The 17545-nt window shown below is 44.9% G+C and overlaps 1 protein-coding gene across 1 annotated transcript; it reads left to right on the forward strand.

Annotated features, from left to right (window-relative positions):
• Nucleotides 1-13448: 13448 nt before the first annotated feature.
• Nucleotides 13449-16052, forward strand: LOC144106433 (uncharacterized). The gene is made up of 4 exons (XM_077639244.1): nucleotides 13449-13937; nucleotides 14941-15193; nucleotides 15387-15531; nucleotides 15949-16052. The coding sequence occupies exons 1-4, from the start codon at nucleotides 13608-13610 to the stop codon at nucleotides 15953-15955; spliced, it is 735 nt and encodes a 244-aa protein (XP_077495370.1). The 5' UTR covers nucleotides 13449-13607; the 3' UTR covers nucleotides 15956-16052.
• Nucleotides 16053-17545: the final 1493 nt, after the last annotated feature.

The raw sequence follows: 17545 nt of genomic DNA on the forward strand, positions 1-17545 counted from the left end.
GACCCCTTAGGCCATAATACATATATAAGCACGTGCGTGGGCATGCCGAAGAATCACGATTGAGATACTATATGCGATGCATATTTTCCTAGGCTTGATACTTAAGCAAATATTTTTCTCCGCACACCATTCCAACGAAGCCTCACCTCGGTTTTACAGATAGTGTCGCCTTTGGTGACTCTGGCGAATCCAGATATTTTGGCTTTTCCGGCGGTTACGGCGACGTGAAGTTCCCACCCAAAGCGAGGAGCGTTCAAAAGACGACGGTTTCAACGAGGAACTCTTCATCGTTAAAGCGTGCAATGATAGCACGCCGATCAGTAAGGACCAAGCCGCAGAGATCCAGCGCCCTGAAAGTTGCGAAAATCAGGGCGTCCGTAGCGCAGAACTCGAACCCGTGCACCACAGAGGACTGCCACCGCCAAAGTGATTACCTGAAGCAGACCATAAATTTCGCGATGGACCCTTGCCACGACCTCTACGACTTTGTGTGCGGCAACTACTGGGGTTACCCGGACGGACCCTACACACTGGTAAGGGGAAAGATTTTGCTTACCTCTCACTGCAGGGAATCGAGTACGTAACCTGTTTATGGCGTTTATGAATCTACTCAGCTCAATCTAAGCTTTTATTCCTACGCACTATAGTTTCTAGCGATCTCACTTCTGCTCCGACCTTGTCCTTGGGGTGCTCAAGTTAAAGACCAATGTACGCCTACGAATAGCAAGCTTGATTGTGTCCAATGAGTGTCTACTGCATATGTATATCTTCTCTGCTTTTAATCCTGATATTTATAAATGTTTAAGTGAGAAGTTGTATGTTCACGCCCTTCAACCTCCTAAATATAGGGGCAGCAACCTTCGTCAAGCTGCTAATCAGTAGCTTTTTTTTTGCTTGCCCTCGCATTTTTTGTGCTCTTGTAAAAAATGGCAAAATAAATTGAATTTATATTGAATTGAATAGGATAGCATGTGGGCAGTTTAAGGATCTAAGCCGCTCTTATTGAACGCTATTTGCTACTGCATAACTGCTCCACTCCTAGAGGAGAGTTCGCCAGAAATCTCCATTCGAATGAGTGCTTCACGGGAACGGGCGTCAGGCCCATCACTCTCCGCCGCTTGTAGGTGTTCGCTTAGAGCGCTATGCTTTAGGAAGCGAGGATGGAAACCATTCTCATTTCTTAATGACGATGCACTTCAACACAGGTATGGTTCTTAAAGGGTTAAACACCGTTACGAATAGATGGGGTGGACAAATCGGTTAGTCCATAGTTATAATTTCGTTATATTCGCAGCTGACGTCACGATAAATGTCGGTAAGGAAACGCATACATTGGGTTCACCTTTATTCGATCAAAAGCAAGAGGTTTTGTGGCCTATGGGTTGCGTTCTCATCTCGCAATCTGAAGCTCCTTGGTTCAATTCTTCGTACATTCAGAGATTTTTGTTGTTGTTTGCGGATGATGTAATTGACGGTTTTCTGGACCACCTTTCCTGGACGCCAACAACGAGACTGGGTTTCGTGTCAACAGGAGAAAGCAGAAGTTTAGCTAATCGAATTGGCACTTTTTTTTAAGGAGGGAGTCACCCCTAAAGAAGACGTCCAGTTGGTCCCGAAACGTCGAGTTTCCCTTCAAGACACCTTTGCTCCGAATTTTGAAATGTTTATGCTATTAATTTCACAAATTCCCGCTTGGATAAACGCCAGTATTAAAGCAAAAACTATCCCCAGTGCTCTCTTTGGTTAGTGACTGTTGGTTTCTTTCATGTCTCACAGTGCTGCAATTACCTACTTCCAATTATTTTCGGTGTCATCTTAATATTTTATAATGACTGCATAATTTGCCGCCCTGTTACTAACAGCACACAGGACTACATTCTCCAAAAGGCCTTAATTTCAAGCAACTTTCCACAGATTTGTTTAAAAGTGACTGAAAATTAGCAACAGATACTTGAGTTGGTTTCATTGCACTGCAGTGTTCATTTATTCCCACCACTATCAGCAAACTATGCGTGTGAAATTACGTGATGTACAGTGCTTAAATGAGGCAGCAAAAGTAAAAGGACCGCAGAACAAATGTATCACAGGCGGCTCCTCACTTTCATGAAATCAGCTAAAATATTAGAAATTTTGGCAACAAATTCTTCCTCGCTTGTTTCATATCCGTGTGGCGTTAATGATATCTCTGATAAGGGACTGACAGCAGGGCCGTGCTTGAGACCGCTGTGACCGAACGCTTCCGCGGAGTTGCAGCCTCAGCATTTCCAATACCCTGGGCCAATCTGCAAGCTGAGAAAGAGGTGCGCAACGCCTCGATCTCTGCCCTCCACGCTGAAGCGGTGCCGGCCAGGATGCAGAGCGCCTGGCAGAAAGCCGTCGGGCTCTTCCAGGCCTGCTATGGGTTCGTCACTACGTATCGGAACGAGGTCAGTTCGAGAAATAGCGGTGAGAGATGCATTTGGCCATTGTGCCATACAATTCGAAACAAACATTGACGAGTGGAACAGACATATCCACTCGACAAGCTACCGACTTAGGCTCGGACGCAGCCTATTTGCCACGTGTGAATGAGAACTGACGGCAGGGCCAATAATTGATCCACCCAAACCGGCCAGCTACCACGCGGCCAGTCACATCACCAAGCGGCCAGTCAAGTGGCCGCTTGAAGACTGCCACTTGACTGCCACTTGAAGCGGCAGTCTTGAACACTGCCACTTGACGCTTGTGTTTTCTGGACAGTCTCAAGAAAACCAGGAGAGTGTACTGGGTTGTTTGGGTAGAAACTTTCGCGCAAAGTGTCCGCCACTGAGCGCTGTTGATGCTACCACGTTTTCAAGGGCCGCACGTCATCACACACCTTTGACAGTGGCGACGCAAGGCTACCCATTCTACGTGAACTGCGACCAGCTGACCCGTTCTGCTGTCAAATTTATCGCTCCAGCTCGTTTGCTATGCTGCTCACCGTCACTTCATTTGATGTCTTTGTGATAATTAATCGTTTGAAGACTTATAATGGTTAGATGACCAGTTGCACAAGCATGGTGGTCAACTCTTAGGATTTCGTTGTGACGTTCGTGACCGCTTTCACAGCGTTTAAAGCAGTGAGTACCTTCGCTCGGATAAACGGTTTTGACACCGTGATGTCTGCTGACAGAAAGATCGAGCTTTCTCCACACTAATATTAAGAATGCTAACCAGCTGTAAGCGCCCACTCACAGTGAATGTTTACCGTGAATGTTTTATCAATGGCCGGATTTACCAAGTCCAAGCGTCAACGGACTGCCTTCTCGGGCTTACTACAAAGCTGACACCATCATTTCTTCAGCCCCGAAAAGGAAGAAACGTCTTAGCACTATCTGTTCGTGAATACTGCTCGCGGCTTGGTGCCGACATGGTTAGTTCCTTTCCCTGGATGCACTTTCACGTATCTGGACCATCTTCAATTGTAAGAATGATCGTAAAAGAAACTATTGTTCACGTGTTCCTATTTATTATGTTTATTCACGTTGTCAGCGTATTTGAAGGCAGGAGGTGGCATGCGCTGCCAAAAACAGAGTTGGTAGCGCCTTCTAGGTTTACCTTTTTATTCCTAACAGTAGCAGCGATGTTTGGACGACGAGAAGAAACATTCAATTCTCTATTTGTAGGCAGCGGTCCCTCGCGTTTCCCATCTAGATCTTAAAATCAAGGCATCTCAGTTTGCAACAAATTTAGTGTTCCGGGGCCGTTCGCAGCTTGAAGAACTGAAGTCTTTGATGGTTTCGCTCAACCTGGACCTGCTGAACTTGTGGGCTTCACGGACGGTCCACCCCGTGGACATGGTGGTCAGCCTGGCGCTGGACATTGGCGCTCCTGCAGTCTTCGATTTGAAGATATTTGATGACACATTAATCGACAAGAAACGGCTAATACAAGTGGGTGTTTGTTTGTGTTCGCGCTTTCAGGGCGATCCAAGCCTCTTGCGAGACAGTCTGGAAAGTGGAGCGTCCAGAAAACATATGCAGCTAAGCGCTCACTCTCTTTAGAGTGCTTCTTGTATCCAATGCAAGAGCAATGCGAGGCGGACGTTGTGGATTCAGAATTTTTTTTTACTGCAATAATGAATTTAAATACGCACAGACAATTTATCTTATCACAGCGCATTTTTACTGCGCCTCATCACCACACGATCGCAAACAGTGGAAATGGTTAACGCAAAGATTTTAATCTTAACATAAGCACAGAAGCCTGGAAGTAAGTATATTCTGCAACCAAATACTACCAGTACTGAAGGTACAGGCTTCGCGAGAAATCGGAGAGCAGTACACATATCTTAGCCCTCTTCAAAGACATGGAGTTTTTTCTTCAGTCAAACTTAGATAAAGGAGTGTTTGCAGTAATTTCGTTCCCACGAGGTAAGAGAAATCGAATGAGGACGAAAAACAAATTTCGGCATCCCAATCGAGGTTCGTACGTCCCTAAAGCCTGTTTTGTAGCGGCGGCCCACCTGCCCACCTGGTTGTGGGCACACACCCGTCAGGCCCTGAACTGGGTGAATGCCTGCGTCAAGGGTACACCTCGGTGAAGGGTACACCTGCGTGAGGCCTTCAATGTAAACGCCTCTAAGTTAAAGCCTTTAGTTCAAACGCCTTTAGTGTGAAGCCTTCATAATAAATGGCTTCCGAGTAAAGACCTTTACGCTAAAGGCCTTCATGATAAAGGCCTTTAGGCCAAATGCCATAAGCAAGTAAGGGCCTAAGTGCCTACCGTAACTAATGCTACTGCACGATATTCCGAGCTCAGCCACGGTAAAAACCATCTGCTGATATTCTTTTAGGGCAGTAGTCAGTTTACGCTGACTTGTCTTAGGTAGTACAATGTATTTTTGTGAACCTGTCACCAGATTAAGTGGCCAGGTATGGACTACTTTAACCATGACATTTATGTGAGCAAAATTATTTCACATCGAACGTGCGCGTCCCACTCCGCATGGGGTGCTGAAGACACCTGAGAATGAAACTAACTCGTGTCCAGAAGCAGAGAGAGAATAATGAACGGAAAGGCAGGGAGGTTAACTAGGGGACACCCAGTATGGTACCCTACACGTGGAAAGGGGGACAATGACTGCGTTAACTTAATCTCCATAGCATTTCAGTTTGCTGAACCGTTTCCCTGTCGCCAAACCGAGAGTTTGTCTGATATCTTAACACCTGGGCGCTATTTAATAGGAGTTCCTAATTAAAGGGCGTTATTTGATAGTCAAATTGATAGCAGTTCAAATAAAGAGCGGAAACAAACTGAGCGCTAGGGTAGTCTTCTTTCGCTGTCATCGTCTTGTTGCACCCTTTAATAGAGAATAGGCGAGTGATATCAAGCGAAGAGGAATCTTTATTCTACCGGACCTAAATATACATGCAAGAATAGGCACATCCACGCTTCGTTTCCGTGACAAGAAGTTCATTCCCGTGTCCAGTCAGTAAAGATGTGTTTTCTGTAGTACGCAACATTCCTTCCGTTGCTAGGAAAACGTTGGCAGAAAACCTAGAACAACTGTCTGGTATTCTTTATCGTTGTAGAGCTCCGAATTACTGAACGCAACATAAAATGATGATTTCTGCTGACCACCTGGTTCATGGAAAATTTCGTCAAGTGCAAAATCTGTGAATACCAAGGAGTAATAGTTTCCTTGATTCATCTTATGTGCAAAATTCTTCAACAAAAATTTTGAATATTAGAAAAATCCAAGTCACTGGCATAGAAATATTGAAGGTAATTGTTCATTCTTCAGGTGTGCAGTACAATCTTTGTTTTATAGTGTTTCCAACGCTTCCATCGAGCAATTAAGACTGGCATAAAAAACCAATGAGGGACGTTTTCTACGATATCAAAAACGTTAACAGCAAAAAATAAAAGCCTGCCGACGGGAACCCTGCGAATATAATGATAGTTATCTTACAATATATGACAAAATCTTACAATATATGACAAAAATTTCCCGTTAAAAACTGCTTTTGTCCTTTATTGTAGGGTATGGTACTTTCGGAGCTTCGCAGAAATATACGCGATTTCGTCCAATGAGTTGGTCGCTCTCTGTGCAGTTCAAGATCAGCGACTCTCAAGCAGCATGGCACGCGAAACGAGCCGAACTGAAGCACAGATCTTCAAACAAGATCGAGGAGTATATACACGACCGGCTGCTACTGTACCGTGAGTTCGAACCTGACAGGGATAAGAGCGTGATGCATACAATTTACCGTTTCGACGAAACTCGTGAGTGTATTTCATTTTCCTTCTCTCCTGAAACTCCGATTTCTAACCTGCCATACGCGTGAGAGCTGTCACTCGTCTGACGAGAAATGCACCCGGGATCGGGAAGGAGGGTACTGCACTGTTGTTTCATTTGCCAAAAAGGAATGAAACTTTGCAAGCTTCTTCTAGTATGCTAATCCCTGTCACGCTAGAGAATGTGTACTTAAGTCATCCGTAGTAACACTTGCTGAACTTTGTACAGACACTGGGGCGCCTGTAGTTTCGATGGGGCCCTTGGCATTCGCCCTTACAAAAAAATTTTACAGCGCATAAACTGTTTATAAAGTTTCTATAGACAAATCATATAAACTAGTATATAGACAGCCTGTAGATTTATGGTCATACACTTTTAGCAGTCTGTCTCTAGACAGTCTATTGAGAAATGTCTATTGTAAGTCTAGTAGGCACCGGTCTACAGACAGTCTATAAACGATCTGTAGACTTATGGCCATACACTTCCTATAGATTTCTACTATAGACAATCTACAGACAAAAGTACACTCGCCCAGCATACATAGGTCTATAGACTGTCTATAGGCATTCCATAGGTATACGGCCTTGCAATCCTGTAGACCTGTCTCCAGAGCTCTGTTTACTACACCTTCCTAGACCATTGTCTGCAAACAGCCTACAACCGTCCAAAAAGGTCATCATACGGTCTTCACAAATGACATGGCATTCAATATACTTACAAATTTAATTTATTTCCAAGCTATCCAGGTTGGGAATATGCAATGCATAATAATAATAATAATTGGTTTTTGGGGAAAGGAAATGGCGCAGTATCTGTCTCATATATCGTTGGACACCTGAACCGCGCCGTAAGGGAGGGGATAAAGGAGGGAGTGAAAGAAGAAAGGAAGAATAGGTGCCGTAGTGGAGGGCTCCGGAATAATTTCGATCACCTGGGGATCTTTAACGTGCACTGACATCGCACAGCACACGGGCGCCTTAGCGTTTTTCCTCCATAAAAACGCAGCCGCCGCGGTCGGGTTCGAACCCGGGAACTCCGGATCAGTAGTCGAGCGCCCTAACCACTGAGCCACCGCGGCGGGGCTGCAATGCATGCACCTTAAGAATCCACCCCATTATACCAATAAATGCTGAAAGTAACGATCCGACTAATTTTCTCAGAAACATTTTTGCGGCCTGACCTGTACAGCGCAAGGGAAAAAATAATATGTTGGAAACTGAAAAAAAATTCCAACTTCATTCCTTACAACGCGACTCAAGACATCCAACGCAAGACATATCTTGGCTATCCGATTCCAGAAAAGTAACCTTGATCCTTTGATTTCGTTTTATGGGGTTCAAAGACCCAAACTGATTCCGGCTTAGAAGCGCTGTAGTGAAAGGCTGCGGATAAGTTCGACCACCTGCAGTTTTTCACCGTGCACTGACATCGCATAGAACACAGGCCTCTCGAATTTCGCCTCTATCAAAATACGACCGCCGAGGCCGGGATCGAACCTGCATCCTTCAGGTGACCATACGAACACGATAACCACTGAGCCATCGCAACGGTTTCATCATTTCAGTAAATACTAACGACAAGTTCTAAGTACTTTTCATAAACATTGTAACTAAGACCCGTAATCATTGGAGAGTTTCTGCCTCTACACTGAATACCCACTGCTAATCAGTGATCTCTGTATGGCATCCCTTTTATATAAATTGTAACAGAATACTTCGAAGAAATGTGGCACATGTCAGCACTTACGCGCTACGAGTTGTCGAGAATGACACCCCCATAAAATGCACGTTCACTGCTCCTCACACAGGGATCCCAACGGGAGCCCGAACCGACCAATAGGCGTTGCCGCCGCCATCGCTTCGCCCCGCCCACAGCCGCGCGAGTGCTTTCGGCTCTCTGGCTGCTCATTTTGATACCTGCTGCTCGCTTTTTCCTGCTCTTTGCTTAGCAAATAGCTCGTGTTCTGTCTCCGTAAGTTCTTGAAGATAACAGTGCACCAAAGAACATTTACCGCGTGAGCATGAAATTTCTCCAGCAGTGTGCCGATGAGGACGCCTGCGCGCATATACTATTGTTTACATCGCTGCGTACGAACAGCTAGCGCTCGTTTGCATGACTTAAAACACATTCTGCGCTTTAGTTCTATTAAATAATCTCATCTTTTTTGTACTGGTTGTACCCGTGGCTTGTTTGGGCAGTGCGACAATCTGTGGGAGGAAGCGCCGATACGATCGCTCGCCTGAGAAACACTTGACAGCTGGGCTACTGACATCGTGTACGATCGGCGCTTGTCGCTAATTGTCCCGACTTCGTCCGACGCGATCAGTAGTTTATTTTAAACTGCTTTATTCAGAAGTATGATTGGGGACCGTTCGCGGTAATTTAAAAGGCATAACTTGTTATCCACAAAATAACAACGGCGACGACTGCTGCTGGTCGTAAAGCAGTGTCGGCGGTTTGGGTCACACCGGCGCTTCCCGTTCATCGTATGCGCGCCCTGCGATGTGAGCAATAGTTGATTTGAGGTCACTGTTGTCAAAACTACACTCGTCGATCATTTGCGTTCGCTCAAACTTGTGAATTCGCTCTTCACAACCGCCGAATTCGAAGACGTAACCCTGCGGACTCGCTAGGCCTAGTCGTCGCGGAAGGGAAGGGAGTCGCCGTCGATTAAAATTAATTTGGCAAGCGCTTATAGCTGGTGAGTGTTCGAGTGTTCACATGTGAAATATACCCGTTCCTTTCGCTTATTAACAATATGGATAAGGTAGAAGGGCGAATATATTCACACCGTCGCCTCATCAGCCTGTTTTCGCTCAGCCGCCGGCCTGCCGAGGACATGAAGGCTGACAGTCCGCCGGTCGGATTCGTCGGTGTCGTTTGCCTCAAAAACTTGTCCCACTACAGTCATATATGCTGCTGTTGACCGTGATAGTGTCGTTCTCGCACTAGTGTGACCACCGCCGCCGTCGTCATCGTACACTGAAAACGAGCTGAGGAAATTTGAAATGCGTTTAGAAAGTGCCGTCGAGTCCGAATGCCATTCCAAGTTGCGAATGTCATTCAACTCAGGTTTCATTCGAACGTGCCCGTGTAGCACAGGTATTAGCCTTTCCGCGATTGCCAAGGACGATTTCTATTAGCGTTTGTCGTGATGACGCTCTGCCGCCTTCATATTAGCAGCAGCATTTTTTTGTTTCATAGAGATAACATGCCAATTTTCCTCGTAATAAGGTACACGTGCGCTTGCGGATCTTATAAATCTAATAAGTACCACAACAAATAAAATCCTGAGACTCAGTTTCAGTTTTGGTTTCACCCCCCCCCCTCCCACTATCTTCAGATAAATGAAATCGTTTCCTAAAGTATTGACAAAATGTCTCCATTTGTCTTTCATTTAGCGCAAAGGATACCTGATCCATTGGAAAGGGTACTCCAAATGGCATTGTACCCTGGAGCCTAAGAGGAATCTCAACGAGGCCTGTCTGCGCGAGTTCACATCCCCAAGGAAACCATCGAATCGACGCCTCCAGTCTGCCTCTGAAGAGATCGTGTACGAAATTCAAAAAAAGCTGTTCAACTGCCGTCGATCAAGCGGTCTCCTGAAGGTGAAACTTGACCAGGACATTTATCGATGGGCTTTCCACGGGAAAGGCCAACCATTAGAAAAAAAATGGCTACTCTGTGAGGAACAAGACTTCTCCAGGCTCCAACTTCCGTCTGCATGGTCGATACGGGAAACGAAACTTGGGAACACGGTGGCGATTGAGTTTCCAATCAGAATTAAGGGTGGGGTAACACTTCAGAAGTCCTGCAAGAGGTTTCCTTGCGGATTTCCTCGTGAGACCTTGCAGGTTTTTATCGTGACAAAGATCATTGCTGGTGCATCGTAATACAGTGATAAGTGTTTATTCCCATGGAGTTCTACTTTTGTTCTATTTGTTTTGTTTTCGCGATATTTTGGCTTGTTTTGCACAACGTGTCACCTGTTTAGCTCACTGAGTGTTACTGTCTCTATTCCACTGCTATGATTTCTTGTTCGTCAAATTATCTAGTTTTTATTTAGTTTGTTGTTTATAGCTCCACGAAATGGCCACGCCAGATAACCATATAATCTTGTCTGCTACCTTTGACAGTTGCAGTGTCACATTCACGTTGACCGAACAGACAGCTATAAAGAAAAGACATGAGAAGGACCTTCTTCGAAAGACATACTTTGAAACTGTGCAATCATTTTTGCCCCCGAATGTAAGGCTTCCCATTACGGGTAAACATTTTGAAGACCGGTTTACGTCACTGTGCAATATTGCGGATAGGCGCTACAGGAAATTGACAGGCCGTGCGAAAGCATCCTTCTTAAAAATTAAAAGGTTCATAAAGATTCACTTCGAGACTCAATCTAGCCCACCTGAAACGAATACCGGAGAATCCATAGAGAACATCATAATTTCTGCTCTGCAAAAAGAACTCGAAAGAGTAGGAACAGTTTCAGAAAAGGCCATAAATGAGCTCAGAGACACCGTCTCTGCCTATAAGGCTAAGCTTCTTAACCTAGAGCAGGAGAATGAAAAGCTGAAATCCGAAAAACTACAATGCTACTGAACAAAGGAATAATGGTCGGCGAGGGGTGCAAAAAAACAGACCGAAGGAAGCTTAATGCCGCTGGATATTCCATCGCGCAAGCACTTGACGCTGTACTGGAGAGCTACGGCTTAGATGTATGCCAGCTTCTCGTAACTGGCTTAAAAGGCCTGCTGCATAAAGTAACATTCAAGGAAAATGGAGAAATTATTTGTAATTGCTGTGTAAAAAGAGGTTTCTGCAGCAATGGTCAAGTGAACTATAATGCCCTTTCTTGTCCAAACAAACAAAGCTTGCGAGAAGTTGCAGCCCTCTTGGACGTACATTTTGTCAGTAACGTTTTCTGGGAGCACCTCTCCGCGAGCGTCTCTAATCTGCCTACCATAAGGCTAATAAATTCTTACAGAGAGCACCTAGATAGCAGGATAACTGTCTTCAAGACACCAGGTACCTCACCTGGCGCTCAGGTTTCATTTGAGGAAGACTTGGCGTTAGCTGCGCAAGAGCTAGCTAAAGATGTAGGCATAAGTGTGACAGATATCTCCACCGAGGCACTCCTTGTAAAAATAGATGGTGATGGCTGCGTTGTGAGTAGACGCACGACTTGGACAACATTATCATCCGTCATCATTTGCAAAACGCGGCAGCTACAAAGCCATAACCTTCATCGCCTTCTCGGTGTGGCGGAGATCTCGGAGGGTTATTTTGAAATGAGAGAGGCTTTTCGGGATTTTATAAAAGGAATTAATGTTGCCGCACGAAGGGGTAGCATATCTGTAGGGGACCACGAGATTCCGATTCGCATCTGTCTAGGGTCAGATTTGAAATTTTTGCTTGTTGTTCAGGGTCAGCAGTCTGCTGCATCACACTATCCTTGTTCATTTTGTCGAGCAAACCCACAGACAAGGCGCTCAGTTCTGACAAGTAACAGGAGCTTTAATGAGCCTCCTTTGATCCGCACTCTTGAGAACATGAAAGCTGATTGCTGCGCAGAGGCGAACGGGATGAAAAACGTGCCATTGTTTAACTTCGACTCTGATTTAATAATTCCTGATGTTATCACATGAAGTTAAGAATAGTTAACCGCCTTGTAGATGGATTGCTTTCAGAAGCAGAAGACAGAGATTACCGTGAAAAAGTCCGCAACCCACGTTGTATGACCATACACGTTCAGGACATCGTTGACGCCATAAATAACTGTGGGATTAAATTTCACGCCTGGGAAGCCAATGAAGGAAACAAGGAGAAAACATTCACGTCGGTATCGGGGGGCGATTGTGAGCGCCTGCTGAAGGCTTTGCCTGAAAAACTGGCCGGGAAATTGCACCCTCAAACAGAGGAAAAAACTTTGCTCCTTTGGAAGCTTATGCGGCAAATTTTGTACCACCTGGAAAATGATGTTGAAGGTCGCAGCATAGAAAGAGAAACCTCAGAATTCTTTCACACGTTCTTAGAAAAAGGAGCCCAAGGTTGCCAAGGCTATGGTGGCGATAGAGTTACGCCGTACATTCATATTCTCGCGCACCACGCTTCCGCAAAGCACGAAAGGTTCAAGTGCATTGGTTGGTTTTCAAGCCAAGGGTTAGAGAAAAAAAACGACGTGCTAAAGCATCTACACCATGGGAAGTCCAACAAGTGGAATGCAGCAGCTGACGCTCTAAAGCTGGCGAAAAGGCTTGAAATGAGTGAGAATATCAGTCTAAGCCGTGCATATAAAAAGCGGGGACCAAGAGTATTGGTTTGAGGGACTTATTCAAGAGACACGGGCGAAGAGGCTACGCTGTGCAGAAGAAAAAGTGAGCGAAGGAAACTGTCTACAAAATGTGCTTGACATGGATGCAGGAGAAATGCGCACGGAGCTTCGGGCTATGGGAATGTCGACGAAAGTCAAATCAATAGAAAAACTTCGCAACCTTGTAAGGAAAGAAAGAGAAAAGCAATAATTGTAGCCATAGGAGGAGATAACAGTTATGTGGTGAGATGTGCCTTTTAGTTTTGCGTGTTTCCTCCTATATTTATAGTGCTGTGTTGTACCTCTAGTTTAGAAAGTGCCTCACTGCTTGAAGATGAAGAGTACTGTTCCTGATTCCTTAAGTAACCTGCCCCTAAAGGAGTATTCGGTGTGTACTAAGAATAGTGTATTTGTATTATGTGACTGTTTACCTGCCATATATGCCCTGAGCAATTTTTTGGTGTAATATAAATGTGATATGTGTGTTTTGTAAGTATTGCCGTTGTCACTTTTAAAATGATCTTTTGGCTTGTCTTTTGCGTAAGAAAATTCTTTTATGTAAACAAACCATGGATATCCGATTTATAACGCCATCAGTACAGCTAGAAAATGTACTTGGGGTGGGGGGGGGGGGAAGGTGCTTTGAAAATGAACATGCACACACGCCTTTAAAGGGAAGCTGAAACGGTTTTCAAATCGCATGAAACGCTGTGGTTGGGAAGAAAGGACCTTGAAAATCATGTGTGTAAATTTTTTCTCGATTCTGTTCGCAAAATGAGCCGCAATCGCTTATTAAAAACCCGCCGCCGACACGCCCTCTTCGCTTCCGGAAGCCCCGAATGGGGGGACGAAAGAAAAGGGGAACTGGCGGAAGTGACGCCATTCACGGGTAGTCGGCCGGCCGGCCGTCCCGCTTTGCTTGCTCCTTTTCGGCCTGCGCTTTGGTGAACGACGGATCGACGCAATCATCTGCCAGTGCCGAATACTTTCTCTGGTTGGAGCGTCTGTGCCGAGTGCGTGCAGCGACTAGTCATGCCTTCGTTTTGCGCAGCGTTCGGTTGCGCGAACACTGGCGGCCGAGACGACGTGGTGTTCCACACGTTCCCAAAGGACACGAAACTTTCTGCGCGGTGGGTCACTGCCATGAAAAGGAAAAACTTCGTGCCTACGAAAGCAACTGTGTTGTGCTCCGACCATTTCCGCGACAGTGACTATCATCGAAGCTTGGGAACGATGCGGGCACTCGGTGTTTCAATTAAATCGGCGCGACTGAAACCCGGAGTCGTTCCGTCAGTGTTCCCACACAACAGAAGCACTTCGCCACCTCCAAGAGCGGCCTTCGCCAATAGAAGGCGGCGTGAGGTAAGTGTTTTAACGCACGCTTGTGTATTTAGCGGTTCCTTGTTTCTGTGGTTCAGCGTTCTGCGAACCGTGTGTAGCCATATGAAGGACGCAGTAGCGAAGGGCTCGCCTACCCGCTTTTACATCACGCATTTCCCAAAACTGAAATGCGGCTGCCACGGCCGGGTCAGGTCCCCCTTCATCGAAATCAGCGTGCTAGAAATCGGCACCCTAGGGCCATAACCACTGAGCTATCGCGGCGGGGCAATTTTACGTAACAGCGTATCTCTCGTTCGGTCGAAACGCCGTCGGCGTCGTAGTAGTAGTAGTTGTAGTTGCTGGCACCGCGCGTCGGAAATATTACTTTCGGGTGTCCTTCGAGATATGTGAGACAGGCGTCCTTTCCTTTCAATAAATTGTCCAACGGTCAAGGCGTCGCGCCGAACAGCTGATGGCGTTCAGTCGACTCCTTCGTAACGCTGCAACACGCTGTCTCGTCCCACTTTTTAAGCCTAGGCGTCCACCAAATTTTTTTTTTGGTTTGCAATACGTGCTAGCAGCACTGCAGTAACTGGAAGTTTAGCTGTGCAGCGTAGAATCGGCACCTTTCGTCAGAGTTTTTGATTCAACCTATTACCATATATCTATGGAAATGTTCATGTTCTAGTACTTCAAATCGCACCACATCAGTGTAATGGGAGTAGTTTTCTGTGTGCTTTACATTCAAGCAATTCAAGCCTGTGCTGTTTAACTGGTATAAATTTGACTTCCTTTGAACATAGTGTTAGAACTTCTTTTGAATATAGTGTCGCATCTTTCAGGATGCAAAAGAGTATAGTGCACAAAAGGGCATTCCTGTGTAAATTCTGCGAGGCTCCCATTCTTTGGATGTGGTCTAAGACAATGCGGTCATCAATACTGAATAAAGAAAAGCTTTTGTCTGTGGTTTTCATGCATTTTGATGCATGCGTGTCTTTTCATAATAAACCTGCATTTATGTTGCCCGCATTTCATGCTCTTTCAGGTCCTTGAACAGCTGCTCGAAAACATAGCTCCTCAAGAAGCTGCCACATCACTACCACCATCCCCAAGCGAAGCACTTGTAGCAGAAAGTGTGGCAGAGGCAGATGATGTTGCAAATAATGTTCCCGACACTACTGACAAAAGCTTCCAAGTTGTGGTGCGGCCACCAACACTCTGTAAAGGATTGCAAGCAAATGTGAAAGCACCGAAAACATCACGAAAAATGCAGACACAGCCTCAAGGTGTTTCAGTCGGTGGGGTAATCTTGTCATGTTTTTTGTGCATGTCTTCATATCGAGCACATATGGAATGTTCACTTTAATATTTTAGTTGTAGTTGTGAGCTTCAAAATATTTTAAAGCGAATGGATCTCTTCTTTATACTTAATGAAAATTATGACAATGAGCTCTAAAATATTTAGTTGAATACATGTTCCCTTCTTTTAAGGTGTCCAGGTTGGGAGCTTCCTGGTGGATGCAGCTACCCAAGTGAATTTTATGGTAGAGCCATACGAAGAGGATGACAGCCTTACTGATTGTGAGCCTGAGCCCGAACATCACGACTATAGCCCTGACAGTGACTCCTGGCACGAGTATGTTTTGCTATTCTTACTGCTGCATACCTTTTAGCTTGAGGTACCATTTTATGGAGCTTATGGGATGGCACAAATAATATAAACTCCATGCCACTGCTTCACAAGTTTTCACTATAAGAATCCTGCTTTTTTTTTTTCAGGGGTGACAATTGTGATGGGCACCTATGTTTGCAGCAGCAGTCGGCCATAGATGATTCTGCGAGAGGAATAGTTTTAGTTCAGAAAAAGCACCTGAAAGCATTGTTTGAAGTGTGCCACACGTACCTTGCACATGCAGCATTCGCTGCAAAGGAACTCTGATTGAAATACATGCTTGGTGTCCTTCAAGGCACCAACTGTGCTGGAAAAATCAGGATGTTGTGAGACAACAGCCAGTATTAAACTTACAACTTTGTGCTGCCCTTTTATTTTCAGGCAATAACCCCACTGCATCTGTGAGAATGTTGTCATCAATTGGTGTTGAGGTAGTCACCGACAGAACATTCTTCAACATTCAGAAGATCCATCTTTGGCCCGCAGTCGACAGAGTAAGCAATTGTTTTGAAAAAGTTATGCTTATTGATGATTTCACGGCAAGTGCTCACTGCTTTCAAAAATCTTTTTTTGAAGGTTTGGGGGCAGCAGCAAGAGCAGTTGTTGAAGGATGTCAGGGGCAAAGAAGTCGCCCTTGTCGGGGATGGGCGAGCCTATTCACCTGGCTTCAGTGCTAAATGTGGCACATAATCTTTGTTGGACGTCCAAAACAACAAATTGCTGCACTTCGAGCTTGTCCAGGTTTGTTTTTCTTTTACTTTACCATTCTGGGAAGGCCTCTTAACTCCATACTGCTAAATGCCGTCTGCTGCAGAAGTTATGACTACTTTTGTTTCTGCTCTATTTTGGCATTTTCTATCATGAGAAAAACAAATATATGTTGTATATTGCAGTCTAATAAAGTAGGAGGCAGTTGCTACATGGAACTAGAAGGCCTCAAATGTGGCCTGCAATTTCTTGAAAACCAAGGCATCACTGTGAAAGCTCTTGTGACAGACCGACATATTCAGATCAAGGCACACATGCGAAGAGAGACCAGGCATCCAGCACAAGTTTGACGTTTGGCATGTTGCAAAAGGTACTTTGAAGCAGCACATTTTGTGGTGAAAATATCGTCATTTGCAATGTTTTCTGTTCAGTGTGTTTTGTAATAAAATGTGAACACTGATTATTAGCTCTTCATTATGCCTTTTAGGTGTCTTCAAGAAAGTGACTGCCATATCTGAGAGGCGTGATTGCAAGGACCTGCAGATTTGGGCTAAGTTCATTCAGAACGATCTATACTGGTCAGCTGCATCCAGCCACGGGCACAGTGACCACATTGTTCCCAAATGGTTATCACTTCTCAACCACATTAGGGATGTGCATGTGCACAATGATGCACTGTTTCCAGCCTGCCTCCATGACAAGCCTGAGTGCCGGATGTGGCTCAAAAAGGGTAAGTAGAGGCCTAGCAGAAAAAAATATAGGAAAATTTAGCATTTTGGAAAGCAATGAAACACTCTGCTTGAACACTTTGCTAGAATCGAAAGCTGGGAAAGGTGGTAATACTCATTATGTGCAAAAATACACGAGGCAAAATGAAAACTTGTACACGTGCTTCCTTCGTGTTCAATATTTCTTCCACCAAAGAAAATTTGTACATTGTTAACTGTGGGCTCTAACGTCTTTAACTCAATCTATGAAAAAAGACGTAGTGGAGACAACCTAGACTTCCTTATAGTGAGCTGACATGTGTCATCAAAAGATAACAAAGTTAGAGCATTTCAACCTTTTCTGAAATGTAATATTTCAGAAACTATTTTTGCATCCACTCTCTCGTTCCGTGTTGCTGTTTGCTCAGTTAGTGTAAATGTTCTTAACTCAATTCATTAATCTTTATCTCAAGTCTCTTATTTCTGTCTAAGCAGAAATGGTATTGTTGAACTGATTTATTCTGACCAGTATGTGACTGCCCTGAGTCAAGCAGGATCGTTAA

This window comes from Amblyomma americanum, chromosome 10 (assembly GCF_052857255.1).
Source record: "Amblyomma americanum isolate KBUSLIRL-KWMA chromosome 10, ASM5285725v1, whole genome shotgun sequence".
Taxonomy (NCBI): Eukaryota; Metazoa; Arthropoda; class Arachnida; order Ixodida; family Ixodidae; genus Amblyomma; species Amblyomma americanum.

Bases quoted from the DNA above. Each gene is read 5' to 3' on its own strand.
- LOC144106433 (XM_077639244.1), top strand. From the start codon at position 13,608: ATGCCTTCGTTTTGCGCAGCGTTCGGTTGCGCGAACACTGGCGGCCGA. The intron at 13,938-14,940 runs GTAAGTGTTTTA...ATGCTCTTTCAG, and splicing joins CCAATAGAAGGCGGCGTGAG to GTCCTTGAACAGCTGCTCGA. The intron at 15,194-15,386 runs GTGGGGTAATCT...CCTTCTTTTAAG, and splicing joins GCCTCAAGGTGTTTCAGTCG to GTGTCCAGGTTGGGAGCTTC.